The sequence below is a fragment of the Nymphaea colorata genome, chromosome 1, assembly GCF_008831285.2.
Source record: "Nymphaea colorata isolate Beijing-Zhang1983 chromosome 1, ASM883128v2, whole genome shotgun sequence".
In the NCBI taxonomy this organism is placed as follows: domain Eukaryota; kingdom Viridiplantae; phylum Streptophyta; class Magnoliopsida; order Nymphaeales; family Nymphaeaceae; genus Nymphaea; species Nymphaea colorata.
The window spans coordinates 4,405,529-4,429,805 of record NC_045138.2 but is presented as its reverse complement, the minus strand read 5'-3'; the positions used below and the strand labels follow the sequence as shown (position 1 = coordinate 4,429,805).

The 24,277-nt window shown below is 35.7% G+C and overlaps 1 protein-coding gene across 8 annotated transcripts in view; it reads left to right on the top strand.

Moving 5' to 3' along the window:
* Positions 1 to 24,277, top strand: part of LOC116245945 (DNA polymerase delta catalytic subunit) — a 92,516-nt gene that overhangs the window by 19,468 nt on the left and 48,771 nt on the right. The window contains exons 13-31 of one of the 8 annotated variants that reach the window (XM_031617583.2): positions 1,480 to 1,599; positions 1,694 to 1,792; positions 2,259 to 2,366; positions 2,445 to 2,540; positions 2,691 to 2,756; positions 3,402 to 3,458; positions 3,601 to 3,688; positions 3,835 to 3,914; positions 4,036 to 4,149; positions 5,124 to 5,238; positions 5,317 to 5,489; positions 5,786 to 5,857; positions 7,117 to 7,191; positions 7,278 to 7,367; positions 7,458 to 7,618; positions 8,652 to 8,725; positions 8,802 to 8,889; positions 8,966 to 9,057; positions 9,196 to 9,551. In XM_031617583.2, the coding sequence (XP_031473443.1) occupies positions 1,480 to 1,599; positions 1,694 to 1,792; positions 2,259 to 2,366; positions 2,445 to 2,540; positions 2,691 to 2,756; positions 3,402 to 3,458; positions 3,601 to 3,688; positions 3,835 to 3,914; positions 4,036 to 4,149; positions 5,124 to 5,238; positions 5,317 to 5,489; positions 5,786 to 5,857; positions 7,117 to 7,191; positions 7,278 to 7,367; positions 7,458 to 7,618; positions 8,652 to 8,725; positions 8,802 to 8,889; positions 8,966 to 9,053 (1,764 nt within the window). In that variant the 3' untranslated portion in view covers positions 9,054 to 9,057; positions 9,196 to 9,551. Of the gene's footprint in view, positions 1 to 1,479; positions 1,600 to 1,693; positions 1,793 to 2,258; positions 2,367 to 2,444; positions 2,541 to 2,690; positions 2,757 to 3,401; positions 3,459 to 3,600; positions 3,689 to 3,834; positions 3,915 to 4,035; positions 4,150 to 5,123; positions 5,239 to 5,316; positions 5,490 to 5,785; positions 5,858 to 7,116; positions 7,192 to 7,277; positions 7,368 to 7,457; positions 7,619 to 8,651; positions 8,726 to 8,801; positions 8,890 to 8,965; positions 9,100 to 9,195; positions 9,552 to 24,277 lie in introns of those variants that run through there. The other 7 variants (XM_031617582.2, XM_050075666.1, XR_007572331.1 and 4 more) reach the window with 7 other exon arrangements.

The following is a 24,277-nucleotide window of genomic DNA, read 5'->3' as shown; positions in this document are numbered from 1 at the left end:
AATATAGGTGGTGTATTGTATCGTAAATTTAAAACGAGACGGTACATATTGTACGGTATGGCCATGCATCGTATGATACGTACGATACGTACAACACTGGCTCTCTGGACTGGACCTATGGTAGATGGCAACTGAATATGAACAAATTTGGACGATCGTGAAAGACACCTACACGACTCTGACTTAAGCTGTCTAGTGCATACTGCATACATTAGTAGAACTCAAATCACACCTACAATCCTAACTCAATCAATTCAAGTAAAAGATATACATTGCAAGCAATTTAATGTCTGCGCAAATTGTAATTCTGTGAGATACGTATAGCAAAAAATTCTTTGTTTTCAATGTAGCTTTTGCAATAACTGGGTCAATCAGACTCCCTGAAATAAAATTAAGCTAATCTCAAGGGATAACAGGTATTGGGAAGCAAAACAAATCAAATATCAGAGGCTAAAGTCACCCAAACACCCAAATGGACTAAGCGCTAGCCTGCCTAGTCTAGCCTAGGTGCCAAACCCACCCCCCATGCCTAAGTGATGGACTTTGGCGTGGGATGTGGCCTAACGACTAGTCCATGCCTAGGCGTCGCCTGACAACTAAGATTTAAAGGCATTATGATTTCCAAATATTAGAAGTTATGTCACTGAACCCCAAAAAAATGTACGCATCAAAAAATACACTGAAAAAAATGCATTTTTTGTGTCTTTTTCATTTTTTTTCTTTTTTTTAAAAGCATGATTTTTCCTTTTTTTTCTGCAAATTAATTTTTCACTTTTTTTTTCACGTTTTTTTTAAGTAACGCGTTTTTGTGTGACTATGGTACTATGCATCAGCACAAGCACATCCAGCTTGGTCATGCTTATGTGGCATGCACACATCTCTTAAAAGTAACCTAATTGGTGTCCGTCCATGCACATAAACATGGAGATTACCTACATCACGTTCATGTATAAAGCAATAATTGGAGCTTGTTTTTGTTTTGATAGATATGAAAGTGTTCACACGGGCTTGCAAATTAAGCTTCTAGAGTGAGATACCTCTAGCTTAAAGTTACTTCTGGACCTAAAGAGGGAGCGTAGGTGTGTACATGTATAAGCACAAAGCATGAGTTATTTTGGGTTTTTTGATGCCACATGTATGTTTTTCTTATTTTCCATTTTTGATCAGCTGTTCACTTAGACTTGAAAAAGGATTCTTTTGGAAGAAAAATGTCTTGTTTGAGGTTGTCTACAAATCTAAAAAGAAATGCTGGGCTTGTATACGTATAGTTGGACTTGTATGAACAAATATTTGTGCAAACAAGTATCTGAATACTCATTTGCAAGAGCCTTGAAGAAATTATTTTGACTTGGCCACAAGCTATATCATACTTGTCCTCTTAACCAGCTTAAATGGAGTAATTTTATTAGCAAGTATATATTACTATATGGCTTATGCTTATGGTTTTGTGTGAAACTAAAGAAACTCTTTTGCTTGCAGGATGCTTATCTTCCACAGCGTCTCTTGGACAAGCTGATGTATATATATAATTATGTAGAGATGGCTCGAGTTACTGGGGTGCCAATCTCCTTTCTGCTTTCCAGAGGGCAGAGCATAAAGGTTAACAATTAACATACTTTTGGCAATTTTATGAATATATTAAGCAGATGTTTTGCGTCTGGTTTTTTTTAATGCTGTATAAACTGCAAACCAGGTTCTTTCTCAGCTTTTGAGGAAATCAAAGCAAAAGAACCTCGTTATTCCCAATGCCAAGGGCCAAGGATCTGGGCAGGACACTTATGAAGGCGCAACTGTAAGATTTTGCTGCTTAAAGTTTTGAATTATCCTCTATTATCTGTTTGAAATCTTATGTTTTTTTTTAAAGTATGGCTGCGGCTGAAAGCTTGAATCATTTGTTGAATGGTATTCAGGCTATGGTTAGTGCATATGCTTAGTAAAAACTATGATTATGTGAATAAAGGATTTTCTAGAAGTGCTTTCATTTTGGCAAGAACCAAGTACAAGAAAAGTTGATTAACTCATAAGATATCTCTCAGAGATCACAAAAGCAAAGTGTGCACAAAGGCACAACCAAATCACCCAAAAGAGTCACTTAGTTCTGATAGCATGACATCTACGAGGTCCATATATATGGGTCGCACTATGTAGCTATGCTTCTTTGAATATTTTCTTCAGCATGTTAAGTCCATATATGAAATTTTTAAAGGGATCTGTTTTTGTCTAATATCTTCTGTTAACCTCATGTAGATATTGTGCAGGTTTTAGAAGCCAAATCAGGATTCTATGAAAATCCAATTGCTACTCTGGACTTTGCTTCACTGTATCCATCTATTATGATGGCATATAATTTATGCTACTGCACGCTGGTAAAGCTTCTGTTTCTCTTAGTTCATGTTTCTGCCATTCCTTCATTACTATATCGAGTGATTTTCAAGTATATGCAGGTTTTGCCTGAGGATGTTCGCAAGTTAAACCTGCCACCTGAATGTATTAACAGAACACCATCTGGTGAAACCTTTGTGAAGTCAAATTTGCAGAAGGTTTGCAACTTGAAGTCAATAAATTTTGTTTTCTTTTAACTGTGCATGCATATGAATCAATGCCTCATATACCAATGAAGTTTCCCCTCTTCTATTTTAGATGGCTATGGTCATTGATCACATTAAATTCTACACCATTTTCTTTTCCAGGGAATACTTCCAGAGATTCTTGAAGAGCTATTAGCTGCTCGTAAAAGAGCTAAGGCAGATTTGAAGGTGATTTTTTTCCTGATTTTCATGTTTGTGAGTTAGAAGATGACAACGTTCAGCAGCTCACATAATTTCAGCTGGTTTATCCTGCAGTATTTGTTATTGTGTGTGCTGATGACTGGATAAATCAATTCCATGGGATTTATGGCCTCAAATATAGCGCATAACTAGCTATTTTTATGTTTCTTTGCAAAATTTGGTGGAATAAGTCGCAAAAATAAAAAAAATATTTAAAGAGGTAGGAGACGATAAGGACATTTACTTGCTGAAAGCAGCTGCTGTTTTCGTATATGCTCTCAAGTCTCAACCATGGGAGCTGTTTCCCCATTCAAAGTGAAATATTTAGAAAACCACAAAGTTGGCTGCAGATATCTTGTTAACACACAAAGTAAAAGAAATATTTGGTTTGATAGTTGACATCTCTAGAAATACTAGATCATGTGAATATGAAATAAAAAAAACACAGTAAATGTTGCCTGCTGTCTGATAGTTGACATCTCTAGAAATACTAGATCATGTGAATATGAAATAAAAAAACACAGTAGATGTTGCCTGCTGTCTTTCTTTCATATGTTCATATGGTACTATGTAATGAATTTCACAAGGCAATCTAGTTCTTTGTCCCTTACAGTATCTTACACTATGTTTCAGGAAGCCAAAGATCCATTTGAGAGGGCTGTTTTGGATGGTCGCCAGCTGGCTTTAAAGGTATTGCTTGGAAATTTCCTTTTTTCAAATTCGTTCATTTTCTAAAATTTTAAATGCATATAGTGCAAGATAATTTTTAGAAGGGTCTTGATGATCTTGTAATGCTTCATATTGTTTGACACCATGGAACCGGAAATTCCAGGTCAGTGCAAACTCTGTCTATGGATTTACTGGAGCTACTGTTGGGCAGCTGCCTTGTCTAGAAATATCTTCTAGTGTGACCAGCTATGGTAATATGAGAGATCAATTTCATACTGTCTATGTCCTACTTGTGAATGTGCAAGATTTGTCTATTTTCTGTAATTAAATGGACGTGAAAAGCATTCATTAATATAACTCATTAACCTTACTGAATAGTATTCTGAACATCACACAGGTCGTCAGATGATAGAGGAAACCAAGAAGCTAGTTGAGGCACGATTTACTACTAAAGGTGGCTATGAGCATAATGCTGAGGTACCTTTTCTTCCTCTTTTCTTGATTGCTACATATGCTGGCTAAAATGTTAAACTCTTTTTGGAGACAGATGTACATGTCAATATCTGAAGCTTTTTGAGAACAAACCCTTTAATGTCAGGTTGTATATGGAGACACTGATTCAGTCATGGTACAGTTTGGAGTACCAACTGTAGATGCTGCAATGCAATTAGGTAGAGAGGCAGCTGAGTATATCAGCGGCACATTCACGAAGGTATGCATGGCATTAGCTTCCTATTTCTATTGGTGGAGGTGAAAAACAAAAGTATCACTAGGTTCATTTTCCCCCTGTTCCCAAATGCAAGATATCCCAGGGAGTTGTTTTAGAGTCTTTGACCACCTACAGATATGGTCTATAGGGTTCATAATTACTCAGAAGAAAACTACCCTGAATGCCCAAATGTGTTGTTTTTTCCACTTCCTCTATCAATTGTGGATAACCCTCTGTATGTGGTTATTTTGAAACTACTGTTATTTTCTTTTTTTGTAAAGTAATAACCAACTAAAAACTAAGAAATTGGATGCCTTTAATGCTAAACTTGGTAGCTTAATCAGCAGCTTGGTTCAGTTTTTAACTTTGTAGGTACTGTAGGAGAAATGCTACTTTCTATTGCCAAAAAGTACATGATAGTCGTGTTTCCTTTTTGTTTTCACATAACTTGAACATAGCTACATTTTGGCCTGGGAATACTTTTTCCTGAAGGGCTGATTTTGTTGAAAAATTGATTATCTCTTCAAGGAGGAAAACCTTTGTCTAAAAATTTTGTGCATCTTTTAGCTTTCAATGTTAATCGTTTCAGAAAGAGTGGATCCCAAATATTTCTTCATAACTTTATCTGTGTTGAACATCCCTTTTTTTCCATGATTAACTTGGTGCCCAGCATGGAAAATATCTACTTCATAGAAAAAAGCTGGATAAAACTTTGACTGGCATCCCTTTGCAAATTCAGTGAAAATTATATATATAAATAGACAACTCCTTGATGATGAATTAACTGTTGTGTTCTGAAGAGCATAAAATTGTGTAAAGTGAGACTAGGTAGCTATTTTAAAGTGGATCTTGGTCTAGATAAGCACAATGATCATCTTCATCTCTACTATATTGTCAATTACTTATACGAAGTTTATATTACAATCTCAGTATAGAAATTTGATGGATGGCATTTTTGTGTTTGCGTTGACTATTAGCCCATCAAGCTGGAGTTTGAGAAAGTGTATTATCCATATCTTCTTATCAGTAAGAAGAGGTATGCAGGACTTCTGTGGACAAAACCAGAAAAATATGATAAGATGGACACAAAGGGTGGGTTTGATCTGGATATTTTAGACTTAATATTTTCCTCTATTTTCCATCTTAATTTTGCCAAGTTGCATGGAGCAGGCATTGAAACAGTTAGAAGGGACAACTGTCTTCTGGTAAAGAATCTGGTGAATGAATGCCTTCATAAAATACTGATTGAACGGGACATTCCAGCTGCTGTTAAGTACGTTAAAAACACAATTGCTGATCTTCTATTGAACCGCATGGATTTGTCTCTTTTGGTGATAACAAAGGTTAGTGCTTTTTCTTAGTTTAACTGGCGTCTAAAATCTATGTCTCACTATGAGGTATATGGGCACGGGAGCTAGTGTCTCTGGTTTAGTGAGCTACTTCAGAGATCCTCTCCTCTGCAGTTGTTAGACTGGGCAATTTGAGACACAGCTAATTCTGCATTACCAGTGTGGCTGGTGGCTACTAATAACTGCCAACCAGTATCATATGCTTTATTTGCTGTCACAATAAACTCTTGTGTGGAATTTTTGGTCTGGATGATTTAATAGTTTTTAAGGTTAAATATGATGGCTAATAGGGCTTGACAAAAACTGGAGATGACTATGCGGTGAAAGCTGCACATGTTGAACTTGCTGAACGCATGCGCAAGGTAAATTACCAAAAGTTATGTTCTCAATTTTGGTTGAAACTACTGATGGCATCTTCTTCTTTCAATCTCCTTAAATTTTGTCTTTTCAAATTAAATCTAGTTCAGCACACAATTTTAGTAACTTTATGGTTTTTTGTTAAACAACAAGAGGCTTTAATAAATGCAAGGGGTGCTAGTGATGAGGATGGGGCTTAGGTGATTCTATGGTTATTAGTTTAATCTTTTGGTTTTCTTGTTCATGTGAAATAATCTGTTTCCTTATTCTGTCAACTTCCTAATAGGTCTCAAAGTCTCAGAACAAAGCCTTTTTGCTGTAGTTTTTTCTCCTTTTTATTAGCACAGTGCAAGGCCATGCCATTTGTACAATAATTTTTTGGCATGACGTGCTGAAGATGGTTATCTGGTTCATGCATAAACTGAAAGTCTGAAATCTTGTGGATCATGCCTAACAATTTCTTCTGATGAGTTAACAAGATCTCCGGAGAAATTTGTTACTTGAGTGAAATTAAGGGCGGAATATATTGAACATCTTTAAGTTTCTTTGGCAAATACTTATGTTAACTTTTAGTGTTCTACAGGTGTAGGACACTGATAGTAACTCTGGAAACCTCGATGGACTTGGTTCAAATATTGATGGTTTGATCATGGGCGTTTTCTTGCTTTTACAAATTAAATTAGGAGTTTTCCAGAACAAAAATCCACTTTCTGGAAATTTATGTTTATTATTTTTAATTGCTCTAAACCCTAAACCATAATGGTTAAAGGGCAAAAGCGCATGGGTAAAAGTTGAGATACATCTTTTTTGGAGCTAAATAAATTGCAAACACCTTCATGGATCTAGACAGGGATTTGATAAACCTAATGGCTAAGGAAATTGTTGTTGCATCCATTGACCAAATCCGCATGGACTCTCTTTCTCCCTCTTTTTTTCTTGCGTGCAGCATGGGGTTATACTGTCTGTGTCCTTCTGGTACTTTAAATTTTCAAGCTAGCAGTTACTTTGTGTTGTTTATGCAACTGCCTTATGGCTTGCCTTATTACCATAGGCTGAGCTACTTTATTCAGTTATTGGTTGTGATAGAGTACCCTAATCTAAAAGTGATCTCTTTGATATTGTAGCCTTGGGATTTGATTGTAAATAGTCTGTACTTTTCAATTTGTTTCATAGTGGTTCCATGGTAAGGTGTTCAATCTTGCTGGTTGTTTTTGTGCTTTGGGGACATGATTAGTTGCATCTGACACTTTGGTTCTGATGATAGAGAGATGCTGCAACTGCACCAAATGTTGGTGATCGGGTTCCTTATGTAATTATTAAAGCTGCTAAAGGTGCTAAGGTAGATTTTGTCTGATGGACTTGAGAACTATCTGATAGATGTGAAAGATCTGATTCATTTGGGAACACTGCTCTGGTGCTAAACAGGCCTATGAAAAATCTGAGGATCCTATATTTGTGTTGGAGAATAATATTCCTATAGATCATCAATACTATCTTGAGAATCAAATTAGTAAGGTCAATCTCTCTCTCTCTCTCTCTCTCTCTCTCTCTCGTTCGCATGCTCTGTTCTCAAAAGTTCACGCACCTTTTATTCTTGTCTTGCAGCCTCTCTTGAGAATATTCGAGCCAATTTTGAAGAATGCAGAAGAGGAGCTTCTTCATGGCAGTCACACAAGAGCTATTTCCATCTCAACTCCTTCAAATAGTGGTATAATGAAATTTGCAAAGAAGCAACTTAGCTGTATTGGCTGCAAGACTCCAATCAGGTAGCTGACTGGTTTTTTGTTGCAGTGCAAATAAATTTTTGATGTTGCACACTTTAATTTCCCCTGAAATGAAGCACCAGACTCTGAAATTCTGCTTAGTGGTGATGTACAACTGACTGGTACTTATAATGAGATGATGATGTTTGAGCTGCTTGCCTGCTATGAAATTTCTTCTATGTTCTTGTAGGTCAAACCACATGCATTTCGAGTTGATTGGTCTGTAACTTTGTTGGTTATGCATTACATGCTAAGTTATATGGTTGGGGTTTGGGTACTCGTACGGAGATGTGGGTCTGGGCATGGTAACTTTAGAAGATGTGGGTATGTGTGTGTGTATATATATAGGGTTCTTAGATTTGTTTGTCTAGGTTTGGACGGAGAAATCCTCCAGCCTCTAACAGCATACTGCCTGATGCACTGCATCAAGCTGTGTGTTTAATCACATCCACCCGATGCATTGCATCGAGGGACATGATTGGATGAAGATCTGGATGGCTGGAGGATTTCATCTCCTCATATATATATATATAATTCCTCAAAAAACTACAAAATTAAAACAACAGTTAAGCGTACAAATAATATAAATACGAACACTACATGCTAATGACCAAAGCTCACAAAGACAGAATGAAAACTGAGTTAGAAACAAGCTAAATCTAGTTAAAGTAAGTAATTTGGATCGGTTTCTATCCAAAAATTACTCACCTGTGTCCAAAGACCCTGTTTGCAACTTTGCTATGTTGTTATGGCGACACGGGTATGGGGACCTTACTGAAGTGCCCATGTGACGTAGATTACATGGTTTCTCATGTTCATATGAAGTTGCAAGAATGCAATTTTTTCACATACCTTTGGTGCATTTTGGCTGAATCGAACTAATTTTTTTAAGTGTTATAGGAAATTTTTTTCTTAGACATTATGTCTTCATGATATGCCTTTGTAGTATCGTTTTCTGTTGACTCTATTGAATAGCAACCTTTCATGCGGTGTTGATATGCAGCTGATGAGCCTGTTCTCTTTTCTATATTGGCAGTAATGCAGAGCAAACACTTTGCAAACACTGCAAGGGAAGAGAAGTTGAGCTGTACAGTAAAACAGTTTCGAATGGTACCTACTGCAAGAGATCTATGACTTGTGCTCACCTCCAGCTTTTGTTTACTTTTATATTTGGCTTGCTTTGCAGTGAGAGAGTTGGAGGTGCAGTTTGGTAGACTATGGACAGAGTGTCAAAGATGCCAAGGATCTCTACACCAAGATGTTCTTTGTACAAGGTCTGCATCATTTTCTCATGTATGTCTAAAGTCTGAACATGATCATATTGCTAATTATGGCATCTCTTTTTCACAGTCGTGATTGTCCTATATTTTATCGGAGGAAGAAAGCCCAGAAGGACTTGGCAGAGGCTGAATTGCAATTACATAGGTGGAAGCTTTGAGATGGTAATCTTTTCTGCTTGCTTATGGAACTTTTCTGCCAAGGAGGTTCGTGCAAATACTTCCTTTCATGCTGTCAAAGTGGAACCATTACTTGGAACTGTAGTGTCGATCTCATGTTGATGCCTTTGCTGTTTACATCAGGGAGCCAGGCTGTGGCGTAAATGGGTGTTTGTTGATAAGCACTGGTCCCTCTTTCTGAGATAGGCACAGAGTTGACATCCCTGGCTGCTAAACTCAAGCTAGTTTCTGGGGTGGGCAAGCTCACCTGCTAAAGGGATCAGCTGGAGTTATGAAGGAAGCAGGTTCCTGTTTTGATCCTTTATTTTATCATTTGCTTCGTGAAGCAAGCCTCTTTGACATGCAAGCTGGTCAGAAATGGAGAAGCAAATGCTGCTAATGGTGTAACCGAGAAAAAAGATGAACATAGGCTGATTGAAAAGCCTTGTAATAATGGATCATACTAAGCACAAGTTTTGCATTCCTGCTCTTGCTACAAATCCAGATAACTGATGTTCGTCCGATCTTGAGAGAGAGAGGGAGCGGGGGATAGAGAATGGGTTGCAAATGTATTGGATCTGGGACAGCAAAAATGCATTACAGGCAGGATTGGAATGTCGATCCAGTACATTAGAAATTTAAAATTGACAAGATTCTCAAATCACAAACCAGAAAGAGACTATATAAAATAATTAATACGAAACTTGGACTCCCAACATAAAGAGTTAAAATGAGTTCAAAGCATGCGCATTATCCCGTAGGGCTTTTAGATAGGCTTGTGGTCCTGTTCATTTTTTTAAAATGTTTCATTCATTGCTCCTTTTCGTTGCTTCTCGGAGAAGCTTTTCTGTAAAATCTTACAAAAGCGTACCCAACTTTTGGTGCTATACTAACAACACATTTATGTTTGAATTTGTTTCATATATTGTTCGCCCATAAGTTAGGCAATTCCAAAGTTTACGTTCGTTCCAACCTAACTTTTGAACACGTTTTTTCGAAAATTTTCAAACTTATTCGACATGTTTACATATGAAAGAAAAAATTTACGTTTTCCTATAAGCTGGTCACCATTCAAGAACACGCCATTGATTGCCCGTGGTCAGAGAACAGTACAGTTTACATCATTGAAGATTTGAAAGACTTGTGTTTTTATCATGTTTATGATAAAAAAAATAGAAATAGAAAATTAATTACACTATTGGGAATGTCATATTTACAAAATAATGGTAAAATTCAGGGCGCAAATATTCACCTTGGCATCGTTGACATTCGGCTCTTAGCGCCTTGAACGTTATTACAATCATTTTTATCCGAAAGTAAATATAGGCATTCTAGCTTGGTTGGAAATATAGAAATTCTATGGTGAATCAGATTCTTATGAGATTATGCCAACAGAGTGGAGACAGACTGGATGGTGGACTGTTGACCATTTTGCAACCGAGGCGGCTATGAATTACCAAATATATTATCTATTCAAACAAATGAAGGAAAAATGTTGGCAAAATAATTTTTTAAACAAAAAGTTTTAAAATATTTTCCAAATAGTAAAAGACGAATAGTAAAAGTTGTGATTTAGCTGAACGGCTAAGAATTGCCAAGTATATTATTAAAAAAAATGAAAAGATCAACAAAAAAAAATTAAAAAACATGAAATATTTCAAAATGAATAGTGTATCACGTGAGGCAACTTCAGATCAGCCTGTGAATTGAATCGATTCGCCACCAACCCGACTTATTCAGGCGGACTTTGACAACACTGCTTTCAACTACTTGAACACTTGACTATTCCAACCCTCTAGCTAGGTGGCCCATATTCTAATTGGCAGGGAATGACTCTTAGAAAATTAACGGTAGGACTAAAACTTACCAGCTTTGGAGTTATACTCTCTCTCTCTTTCTCTCTCTCTCTCTCTCTCTCTCTCTCTCTCTATATATATATATATATATATATATATATATATATATATATATATATATATATATATATATATATAAGTAAAGATAGAGAGAGAGAGAGAGAGAGAGAGAGAGAATCCACTTGCATCTAAAGCTTTCATGGGAACCTACAGTGGTTTCTGCAGTGACAGTTCTATCCATCGTTGTTGGGGATCAGCTTATTATGTCATACACGTGAGAAGACGATAAGTTATAACCAAAGATACTGAAAAGCAGGGAGTCACTGTCAACCACATAATTAACAGCCCGCCTCCAAATTAGACCCAGCCAGCTTACAAAGACCACCTTTAGTTTGAATCATCAAATCCTGGACTGTTTCATCACCGCAGGGCACACATCTGTTTTTTCCATTATTCAAGAAATCGTTGATAAACATACTAAGTCCTCATTTCGGAAAGAGAGACAAAGAGAATTTTTAAAATCTATGGCTAGATTTTGTTTGAGAATGAGAAGAGATGGCATCTGCAAATACTTAAAGTTCATTCTCAGAGTCAGCTTGTCATGTTTACTTGCAAGGATGTTCTGACTCTAAAATTTTCCGCAATCTGCTCAATAACAGTCTAAGTTTTTCCATTATCAGCTGTGCATCAAACTACATTCAGGACTTTCATCATCGATTGATTCGATTAAATTAACGCGGAAAACATGCAAATCATCTTGATCTGCTTCTGTGAGAATCCCTTTTGTTGTCTTTCTGCAGAGGAAGGAAAATCCGTCCTTAACCATTAGGTAACCAAGTTGGTGAATCATCACAAGTTCAAAACCATTGATTTGCTGTTTGTTGATGTTTATGACTTAGATCTCCAATAGCTACACGGGGCGGTTGGGCTTTTACCCCAATGGTCAACCTTCTAAGCCATGAAATTTTTTTCATAGGTTTTCTTCCACAAAAGATGGAAACAGAGGAAATTCTTGCAACATTTTGTCCCTGTTCTCTGTTCTCAGGAAATCTTGTCACTTTCAAATGGAAGATGATAAATGAGATACGGAGAAGCCTGTTGATCTGTCAAAGCTTGCCATGACAGTTCGTTTAAAGAAAGTTCATTCGACCAGTTTCCCAATTTTATGCTTAAGCTATAAAACTGTATACAATGATCCCCTGAGACTTGAACGGAGTCATAGCCTTTCTACAAGAATCCACAGTATAAAGCACAGTACAAAAGCATGCGCTACATAATTCTTGTTGGTTTATCACCAAATTTTCACTAAAATTCCATATGGACATGCATTCAAATGAAAAAATAAAGAATATAGTATTTGAGAGTTTTTCTCTGTCAACTTTTACCCTTCAAAGATGACGATGGCAGCCCAGAATACTTTGCAGCAGCCATGGAGTCATGAACCTTCTTGCAGGAAACTGCTGCCTTGAGCTTCTTCCAAATGTTTGCCTTCACTTTTCCCCTCTTTGGTGGAAAGGACTGGAGGGGAACTTCTAAACCTCTGTTTACGTTCTGAAATCTGTCCATGGTAATGTGGTACTGCCTGGTGTGACAGAAATCTAAGATGTGTGCAGAGTGAAAGAGGAGAGTGGCAACTGACTGAGCTTGCTTCTTTCGCTTTATAGGCACAGTTGGAGTGATAAAAATTCCTTCCTTCGGTAGTAAGTCATCGATTGGAGGCAGGGACAAGAAATTATTTTATAGAGCGAGACTTTGATCATTCATCAAGGACCAACATTATGTACCTAAAACTAGAAAAAGGGCTTCACATCTTCGGTTTTCCTGATGCAGGTCCTGAAACTGCAAAAGAAAGCTCAACTTTAGAATTGGCCATTATCTTGAGTTCAATTTAGCTAAATTAAGCTCAACGACTAATGCATATAAATATTTCTTTCTTAATTATGAAAACCATGCTAAACTTGCTAACTTGGCCACTGCATTTTTACTGTGCCTTGTTCTAAGCAGTGCAGAACACCCAATTACCTCTCTTTGCAGATCTGCTCAACACAGCAGTCTTATCATTACTTCAGATCTGTGTCAAAGAGCTAAAAATATTGAATTCTGTATCTCTATCTATCTATTTTGAGACACTTAAGTGAAAGTAGGAGAAAGCTCAAAAGAATCAGACGTTTGTAAGGTGATACAGATCATTTTACAGCCTTTGTTTTGCAATTACCATGACAAACCAGAGGGCCATCTAAAACTTTCACCAATTGAACGAAACAGATTTCTGTGATCGAAATTAGCTGCATCTTGTAATTCCAAGTATATTTCGTGGTCGGATCATTACCACGTCTTCTAATTGGCCAAAATGTTTGAATCAATGGAAAGGATAGGATTTTAATGAAAGGGAAGGAAGGAAAAAGAAGGGAAGAGAAAGAAAAAATTAATGAGGGGAAGAGAACGGAGGGATACGAAAAAATTAACTTAATTTATGATAAAGCCCCTAATATAGACAAATATATACTAGTTAAAAACTATTTAAATACAAGATACCATAAAATATAATCTTAAAAAATAACTAACTCAAAAGAATGACAAAGAAAAACCGTAATTGACAAAACAAATTAAATCTTTAATACAATATGCAACAATAACAAAAAATAATTTCCTAACTGGAAAATGTAAAAAGACTCAAAACAACTCGTGGAGGCTTGTTATGGAAAATCCTTAAAATATTTGAATTAGCTTTGAAAAAGTGAAAAAGGATTTGTAGAGTACCACCAAATGCATAGTTCATGTAAGACTCCGTTTGTGCGAGTATCTTTGACCTTAAGATCATGGATCTAAACATATCCAAAGATGCACACTAGAATCTGAGCTCGGATTTAAGATTCTCACTTGAGTAAGAAGAGAGTTAATGAATTTGAGATCCTGAATATGTTAGATCGGAGTAAAATAAGAGGTAATCAAACAGCTCATCAAGCTGTTCACTTTGTAGAAGGAAAATCATGCAAAAACTTGTAGAAATTCTACATTTTTTTAGAGTCGATTTGTGAAAATTTAACTAAATTTATAGATCTTACAAGTAGAAAGTCTAAGGTAATCTCTTGGGTTTCATGAGTAAAAAGAGACTTTGGAGATACTGGAAAAACTATCATTCTAGAGATGTCAATATATCCAATTTGGATCCGATATCTAATCGAACCATTTGAAAAGAAATTTTTTTTAATGTTCGATTAAAAAATTGAATCGGATTCAAATTTAAGAAATGACAACCAATCAATTCAAGTATATAGTTGTTCAATTGGATTCATTTTTTGGATCAAATTTAATTTTAAATAAATATCACACATCTAATACTTTTTACATTTTGGAAAATAGCCAAATTCGGATTCAGATTCAAATATGAATGTAAAGATCTGTTTAGGATCAGATTCAGACTGTGATTGGGCTCAGGTATGGCTTTTCTTTGTTCACATTCGAATCTGAATTTGAATCCTAAAATGTGAATATCCGAAAAAATAGATACAATTAGGGGTTGTCTGATTCGTTAACATCAATGTAGAGATAAAACTTTTTTATACTCGAGGAAATTACAAACCATTTCAGTCTCGGCCTCACCATCTACGCAGATGCCTAAAAGTCATACATCCACATGAGGGGATGGCTATGATGTATAATATTAACAAATGGTATTGTCCTAATTGAAACTGTAACAGTAAATGGCCTTATACTTATACTTAATGGGGGCTTATAATAATAAAAAATAATCATATAAATCATACAAATGATAAAGAACTGGATCCAGATCCAACTGGCACAAACAAACCCCACGACTCTGAACAGATGGAAGTACACCCTGATGAACCTGGACTATTCACAAATTTTCCTTTGCATTCTTTGAGATAAGATATCAATCTGTGTGAAAAGCTAACAAGTGGCTGACCACCTGCTGAAAAGAAAAGGAAAAAGAAGAAAAGAAGCAACATTCTACTCCTTGAGGACCACTTTTCATCAGTTAGATGCAAAAGTGTTGGCTTCAGCGCCGTAGTTTTTGACATTTTTAGCTGTACAAGATCTATTATCAACCCAACTATCACTAGATTTTTAGCTTAGTGAAAGTTAAATAATTGGGAGGAATAATTGGGAGGCCAAATAGAGCATAAAAAATTTTATACTGTGGGGGCTTTATATACATACATACATATATATATATATATATATATATATTGATCTGCCCATCATAGGCAGATCCAAATTCACTTAACAAGAGAAAAGCCATTCAAGTGTAGAGCCACAATTTTTGTTTTTTAGGAGACACTAAATATATAGTTAAGAAATTTTTAATGAGTCGTGGGGCAGTGACTTAGGTCTTGAAGGGTTGCCCCCATAACTGGACTTAAGTCTACCTAGATCTAACCACTGAATTAAGCTTTCAAAAAGTAGGTTTTATGGGGCATAGGCCCCATGATTTATCTTTGCCCCTGAAGCTATTACTTCTCCAAAATAGAAGGCAAATGAATATAAGCAACAACTTTTCTATTGTGTGCACTTTCTTGAAACTCGTTGGACTGTAAAGTGTGGGCGTGCGGTGCTTCTTTTATAGGTATTCCATTACCCAATTAGGTCTTAAAGTAGTCCTGAAAAGAGCTGTGGTGACTGGAGAGTAGGTAATGCTTTTTGCTTTTTGTTGAAGCTCCACACGCCACTGGCTTGCCGACATCAACCTCACAAAATTAGTTATATATATATATATATATGTAATGTTTTGATATATTTGATTGTTATATATATAAGTGCTCTAAAGAAATTAAAAGTATTGAATGAGTACCCCTACTATACAAAAAAAAAAAGCTTGGCGTGCGGCCTACTAATTGTAGAAAATAATTTTCTCACTCAAAGTATGGTGTACAAAGTTGAAAGTTGACATGTCTCCTAGCTGGTTAAATCGGTATCGTTAATGTCAACAAAATCATTTTTGAATCAAATCCGAAAGCTCATGATTCTAAGAATTGGTTGAATCCAATTGGAACTGAAATTGTTGTTGGATCGGATTAATTAAACGATATATTCTCTATATCAAAATCTTTAATAAGAAAATCAATAGGGTATTTAAGAAGCAAATTTTAGCTGATGATGATGATGGTAATAATTTATAATATCAAAAATAGTAATCTAATAATGATACCTGAGTAATAATATTTTAATAACAACATACAAAAATATCATCATTTTTTTTATATATTCTTATTTATAGGGAAAGTTTTTTGCCCCATTTTTCTTTCCATTCATATGTTTTCTCTCTTTTTGTTTAAAGACCTTTCATTCTGATGAAAACATAATATATTAAATATACCATGAGAACATGTACCGTTAGAGTGCATACTTATCAAATATGCATGAAAGAAGCCAAATTTTAGCTGTTGCTGTAAACTATTTAATGCGGAAAAGGATCCTCTAAAATAAGTTGCTTTGGCAATATTCAGTACATTACTGGGCATAGCTCGTTATTATATATATATATGTGTTACCTGATCTTCAATACATATATCTGGTGGAAGAACACATTCACATTCAAGAAGAAAGTTTTGTAAGTTATTATGCTTTTGGATTGAAGTTCATAAGGAAGGGAACTGCTGGGGGTGACTCATATTTGTTTCCTCTTACTGATCTCTTTCTCGCCGAAACCGGCAGAGAATGGCTCCACGGAATATGACGAGATCGAGAGGCCGGTGGCGTATGAAAGGATGCTGAAAATTTGGTCAAATCCCCTTTGTCCCAATGGGTCCCAATCCGTTTCTATTCCTCTTTCTTAATTTGTTCTTTGTCACCATTTTCTACCAAAACAAAGGGAATCTATGGATCCGGTTTTCGGTACATAAGATCCCGAGTCTCGAAGCACCATATCTCCTTAAAAAAAATTATAATATTAAAATAATAAAATTTTAGTGTACCGCTTCATTCTTTTTCTTCCTTGATGACCTAAGATCTACGTGGAAAATCACATTTTTCTAATATCTAGCTGAGGAGAAATAAAAATGTTGCACATGGGGAGTGAGGGGGATCCACGTAATGGGGGACAGAGAGATCCTGTATGCGTCGGCTGTCATGGTTCCGGGTCTGCATGGGTCCATAATGCAACAGGTTCGATCCGTAATCAGACAGTTCAGAGCTTGTCTCATTCTCCCTAGGGGCAGGTCCTGGTCCACCAATAAGATTTTGGATCTAAATGTGATCAGATTTCTGACCCGATGGGTCCATGATGAACTAATATACATCCCCGCGGTCACATATGTCTCAATCCATGTTTATAATAGTAACACAGAGTTTAATTCTCAAAATATTTTTACATGGGCCACTAACGATGTCAAATTGAATCAGATATTCGATTGAATATAGAAAAAGTTTAATATTTGATTAAGAAATCGGATCAGATTGGAATCAGATTTAATAAATGGCATTCGATCTGGTTCGGATTTGGATATATAAAAATATCCAATCAAATATGGAGATGAATTTGGATTGATTCATTTTTAGACAGCTATCTTGTATCTAATGCTATTATATTTTGAAATTTGATAAAATCCAGTTCAAAATTGGGATTCGGATTTGAATATGAATACAAAAATCAGATTCGTATTCAGATTCAGATTTGGATATGACTTTTCTTTATTCGTGTTCGAATCTGAATTTGAATCCGAATATATGAATATCCAAAATAGCATATATAATTAGGGATATATCGGATTTGAATCCGATTCATTGACATCCTTAGGGGCTTTTTTTTATAAGGCACAAAACACACACACACACACACACACATATCTATATATATATATATATATATATATATATATATATATATATATATATATAGTTTTAAAGGGTCATTCTGATGGCACCATGTTCCAAACAAATTTTGAAAAGTTTTTTATGTAAACCTAAGGTTTCTAATGAGTTTTCAAAATTTGTTTATTTGTTTGGGTGGAACACCCAAAATCTAGTTTATATGAATTTTTACCAGCTTTTCTGCTCTAGTTTACAAAATTAGGTTTTGAGCGTGTAAATATTCCAAAAAACCTGGTTTTGAAGTGTCATGTAAATTCTCTCCAACATATAACATCTTATTTTTCAAAAATCTTAAGGGGGCTCCTTTGCTTTGCCCCTGTCCATAAGGACTTCTCTGATTTATTATTGTAAGACTTACGTTGCAAATTAAAACTTCATTTGTTACTAAACCAAATGAAATATGCTAAAAAGTGTTGAAGGCCTAAGCACTCATTTTTCTACTCCCGATGGCTTCATAAATTTGTTTTAAAGAATGAAGCGGACTCATAAAATATTGTATTACAATGTTTTACATAAATACACTAACTTTAGAACAAATTGCAACAAACTGTTTTTGTCGCCAAAATGTAACATATTCTTGAAAACTAATTTGTAAAGAAGATTGGTCAGGTAGAAGGGGCACGGCCGGCATTGCCAGCAACTTTTCCCCTTAATAATAATGTTGGATGTTGTAGGGGCATGGACTCGTTCAACCCGAACTCGTTGGATACCACGCCGATCCCGAAAAACATCTCACACTTGGAGGTGGGAATGGACCAGCGACTCTTAGTGGTGGCGAGAACTTGAGCTCCTCAATGAAGGTTCCAGTGTTTTTCGTAAACCTGGTGACCCTGTCCAAGTACCGGAAAGACGCACATACATTGGTTTACACAATCCGGTAAGGCAAGCTTCTGAACCCCGAGCAGAAGGCCGACCCCAAGACTTATGCTAACTGTATCTGTTGGTGCCTGCACGGGCTGCCCGACACTTGGAATGAGTTCTTGAACGAGTTTTTTTTTTTCCCTTATTTTTTAGGGTAATATGGTTTGTCTCCTTTGGCCTGTTAAAGTAAAAGGCAGGTAGCAAGCATGGGCTATCTTTATTTTCTATGTGTCTTACCAGTCATATTTCCATGTTTTATTCATTTGATTAATAAAAAACTTCTAGCGCTCAATGTTATTATTGAGATTGATAAATAAAATGATGGTGATGGTGAGCTTGTTTTAGATGCTTGGTTGTTTATTTTCTGTATTCTAAAAACGAAGAGAGAGAGACAAGAACATCTATAAGGGTGAATAGCACCTTCCAAGATTTGAATTACTAATATAACTACAATATCACATTCAACCTAACCGGTTGCACTACTTATCACGAAAAATGGTTAAAGTGCATGACCTACATTAGGGCAAGACAGGAGAATATGTGACATGACCCATAAAAACAAAAAGATGGACCATATTTTTCACATGTAAATTTGTCTTTTATTCAAAATGTAATACACACACACACACACACACATATATATATATATAAAGATCGTTTTCTATCAACAACTAGCTATCTTGATAACCAACATATAAAGTTTTCCAGAAAATATATATAAATAACTAGATCCACCAATATAAAGTTTTTCCACAATTGTAAAAATTAGATCCACCAAATCTACTAACCTACGTATGACATAAAAATAAATGGGAGTAAGATGTCAGTAAAAGTTGAATAAGAAGAAAATACATGTCATAATTGACAACAAATTTATAGGTGTTTAACACCTAACCCGTTCCTTTATAAATCAATTGCAATGGGTGAATTCTCAGAAGTCACTTGATTCCTTCAAATTTGGACTATTTGATATAAATCTGATATGACATGTTTTTTGACTGATGTGACAAAACATCTATGGTACAACTGATCATTCATGAAACTAAGGATCCTCAAATCCTTCACCTTTTTTCTACATTAAGAAGATGTCAAATTTAAGATCAGAATAAGGAAAGTCTGACTGATTTTAAGTCCATAGTTATTAAATCCTGGGGATTTTAGATCAAGTCAAACAAATGTCCTCTAAGAACTTAATACATCTCCAAATACAACATGCAAACATGGACAATTCAGAAGTACATAGGCTAGAAGAAAATCTGGGTGAAGTAACAATTTAAATCCCCAACCAGATAAGCCTGTCTGACCAACCTCAACTAAGTCCACCAACACGAACCCGGTGACTGCTAGACATAGTTGGCCACCACATACCCGACTGCACACCATGAACTTGGTAGAAATGGACTGGCCACCTGAGTTGCCTAGATTGATCAAGGCCATCACTAGGTAATGGCTAAGTCAGCCATTACCAACTCCATTAAGTGTTTAATTTCAATTAACATATCATTAATCTCAACTTTATCAATTTCATTGCCTAATATCACACTTAGAGTATGAAATTAAGAGTGGCACACTTGATTTGACCGTATGCAATTTGTTGAGTTTGTTCAAGTCAAGGAATCAATGCAGCAAGAACTTATTTTTAATTATAGCACTCAACATACCAGTCAATTTTTGAACACAAAGGCAGTCGAATTCCTTGTATTCTGATCTGGAAATTCAAAAAACATTTAAGTGCTTCTTGAGGTAGGTTAGGTCAAACTAATAAGAGGTAAAGTGCTTCATTGTTTCTACTTTGTGTATTACTTGCATGTTGTTTGTGTAATGAACAAAAACTTCTGTTTGACAATAAGTGAAGTCCTTTATGGAGCGTTTGGTAACCTCAGATTTGAGATCACTAGAATCTCAGATTCATGAATTTGATGACAGATCTCATTCCATTCAACCTCAAATCTGATGCTTTTGCCATAAGTGCATGGGAAACAAATCATTTTTTTTCTACATAGTAGTAAAATCCAGTGTTTGTTTCCACGGTGCATCCCACATAAAAGGGATCTTAGCTAGATCTGCTTTGGAATTGAAATCTGAGATTAATTGTCAAGCACACTCTTATTGTTTGAAGATGAAAGACGTGAACCAAATGAACTAATGCTAGATATGCATAAAATGTCAAACCATGCATGTGTGGAGGTTGGCATCCCTTGTACACTTGGACAGAGTTTGGGTTTAGATTTTGGGCTTGGCTCGAGGCAGTGGGTTGTTGGCTGCTTTAATTTTCATTGAACTTTTTGTAATTGTTTAGGCAAATTGAACCTTTAATGAGTTCATTGTATTGTATTTGTAATATGCATTGTTGACTCTCATTTAAAGTTTTACTAAGTTGTGAAGAGCAAACCCAAAGTAGAATAATACTTTCTTGACTCAAACTGACTGGACTTTTGATGTGCATTTTGTGGTATATTGTTCATTGCTCTTTTGAAAGTAAACCTTTATATGTCTATGAATTCTATGTGTCGTTTTAGGGGTGGGCATCGGGCTGGGCCTAAAGCCCGGGCCCGCCCGATAATATTGTCGGGCCAGGCCGGGCCGGGTACCAGGCCTTAGGGCTGCACACGAGCCGAGTCGAGCTCGAGCTCGCCCAGCTCGAACTCGACTCGGCTCAAAATACTTGAGCTCGAACTCGAACTCGAACTCGAGTCGAGTTCCTAACACGAGCTCGAACTCGACTCGACTATACATAGTCGAGCTCGAGCTCGGCTCGTTTAACTCGTTTAATGTTTAATTGTTTAATAGTCGAGCTCAACTCGTTTAACTCGTTTAGTCGAGCTTGACTCGTTTAACTCGTTTAACGTTTAAGAATTAAACTAATAGTCGAGCTCGACTCGTTTAACTCGTTTACTGAATCAAACCAATTGTATTACTGCTAAAAGTTTCATCAAAAAGATATATAAAACCACCTGACATTAATTATGTTCAAATTGTCAACAATTTTTGGAATACATTATACATACAAGCAATGACTGTATCAAGTTCAAGATCTCAGCAAGGACAATCTGAGGGGCATAGACGCATAGTGGAAAATTTCAAGTTCGTGATACATATTCTGGTTTTTCCACAAGTGTGTGACATAAACAATCAATTTCTTTATTCATATGAGCTTGTTGGATTTTATTATCCTAAACATGCTGACGATGCATATTCTGGTTTTTCCTCAAGCATAAATGCCTTAATCATTCAGTTATCTTGCTGTTTCTACAGTATAGGAACGTTTGTTATTAAACGGGGACTAATTTTTACTTGGAATTCTTTTAAGGCGGCCTGCTCAGTTTGAAGTATGGAGCGCTTCTGAGCATGTGGATGTGTTTAATATATTGTGTTGACCACCACCTGTTTGGCTAGAGAGTTGGATTTGAGGTCAAAAGCTCAATATCATAGTTTTGTTGGCATGCTTTGGTAGCAAGCTAACTGGAAATGTTGAATCAGTTGAAGTAGTTTCCATTTTTTGCAATGGTGAAGAATGAGCCGCGATCCTTCACGAACATGAGGGGTGTGTACCTGTCAATATGGGTGTGAGCACAGAGTTGTTTTAAATGGTTAAAAAAATTCATTCTGGATTCGATTGTAATTGGTGAATTTAATATGAATAACTCTAAACCTAGTAGCATGGCCATACCCTCATACAATCTTTGCCTTGTCTTGTATGTGGTCTTCCACCACTTGCATACACGGGCGTTAAAACACAGTAATGAAAATATTATCATTTTTAAAAATTAAGAATATTGGTCACAATATATTAATTCTAAAGATACATGCCTTTACATTTTTAAACTTTACGAAGACCGCCTGTCATGAAAAAGCGGCTGACTTTATAAAAGTCATGACTCTTCATAAGTTTTTTGTGAAAATGTGTCCGTTCAATATTATTTTTTGAAAGGTTGCCTGCCTTATCAAAATCCGTCAATTAAATTTAATTTTGGTTTAAATCATAACTGAGGTGACAGAAATTTTAATGAAGGCCACCTTTGAACTTACCTCTATGCTTAATACCTTGTTTATATGGGAATTCAAACCTATTGGATGTTGGACGATGGCAAATTGCTAAAAATAAAAAAATTTGTAGTTAAAATTAGCGATGGTTTATAGTCTAGCAACGGTTCATGATGCTTATCGATGGTTTGCAGTGCTTCTAGGTAGATTTAAGTTCTCATATATGGGAGCGGTGAATTCTGCTGGGTGATGGGTAGTCGCCAAATGGACAAAATTTAAAATTCAACGCTAAGAAGACAATAAATTGTCACTAAAGCCAATGCATACAATCTTTACATCACAAATCATGGCTAATACCAATTCAGTGGTTGTCTTCTCGTGTGACAAATTTTTAAATTTTAGCTGTTAAAAACATGGGCACACGGCAGTGTTGAACTCTTATGTACGGAGAGAGAGAGAGACTGCTAGGTTTTAGAAATTTAGATCATAGATGACTAAGGAACAATTTTAACCCTTGCTTTTCAGATCGACGATGGAGAGAAAAACAAAAAACAAAGGTGTGGACTAACACTGACAAAAAAGCCCAACTACCTTTTTCTCTGTGTGGATTTGTAAAAGATTGAGGGTGAGAGTTATTCATTATCTGTTTAGTATTCAACTGTCTAACATTAAATGTGTGTGTCAGTTTCAGGTAAACAATAAAGTGGAGTAAATCTAATTTTAAGTCTTAAAGAAATCAATCTGAAAGTGAATCTGGTTTCAAACAGAGAAGGGAAAAATTTTAGAAATAAAAGGTTGAAATCCTACACCGCAGAAAAGAAATGACATAAACCAAATGTTTGTGATTTGATAAAAGAGAATTACATAAGGAGCTGCAAAGACGAGACTGATTTGAGGTCCACTGACTTGAAAAAAAACTTGTCACCGTTTCTCAAAGCTTCATGGTTGCTAGCCTATAAATAAGGACAAATATCTATGCACAAAAGCCATAGTACCTTATGTCAAAAAATCCGTTTTAAGTCCTATAATGTAGGGGAGGAAGGAAATAATCTCTTTTTATGTGAGCTTCTTCTTCTGCAAGATAAGTGTAAAACAAAGGGAGTGCGACAACCAATTTCAAATCCAGATTCATTTTGCACTAAAATTTTGAAAGAACTTAAATTTGTAGCATTCAAGTTTTGAAATGGTTTTAATTGTTTCTATAACTAAGAAAAACTTTTATAAGCAATGGTTTTCCACTAGTGACATGTTCAAAATGAGTGTAATATTATTTCTTTTACTCATATAGTTGGCTTTCAATCATCTAACATCTTAAATTAGGTCATGTAATTTTTTCGTAGCATCCATAATATGGATAAACTTGGTTCTTGTTGTATTAAATTTGATGATAATCTTAAATACAAACTTGCATATATACTAAGATAACATGACTTAATTTCTTTTCTTTACACTTTGTCTGGATGGAGGGAAAGGAAATGAAAGGAAAGGGAGGAGTGAAAAGATAAGGAAAAGAAAGGGAGGGAAAGAGAATGAGAAAGGAAGGAAAAGGAAAGGAGAGAAAAGAAAAGATGTGATTATAAAGCTTGTTTGGATAGAAAGGTAAGGAAATGATAGAATTTATATTATTTTACAATAACATCCTTAACATTCATTTTTAGAAGTGTACAAAGTATACAAGGAACACAATAAAAAGG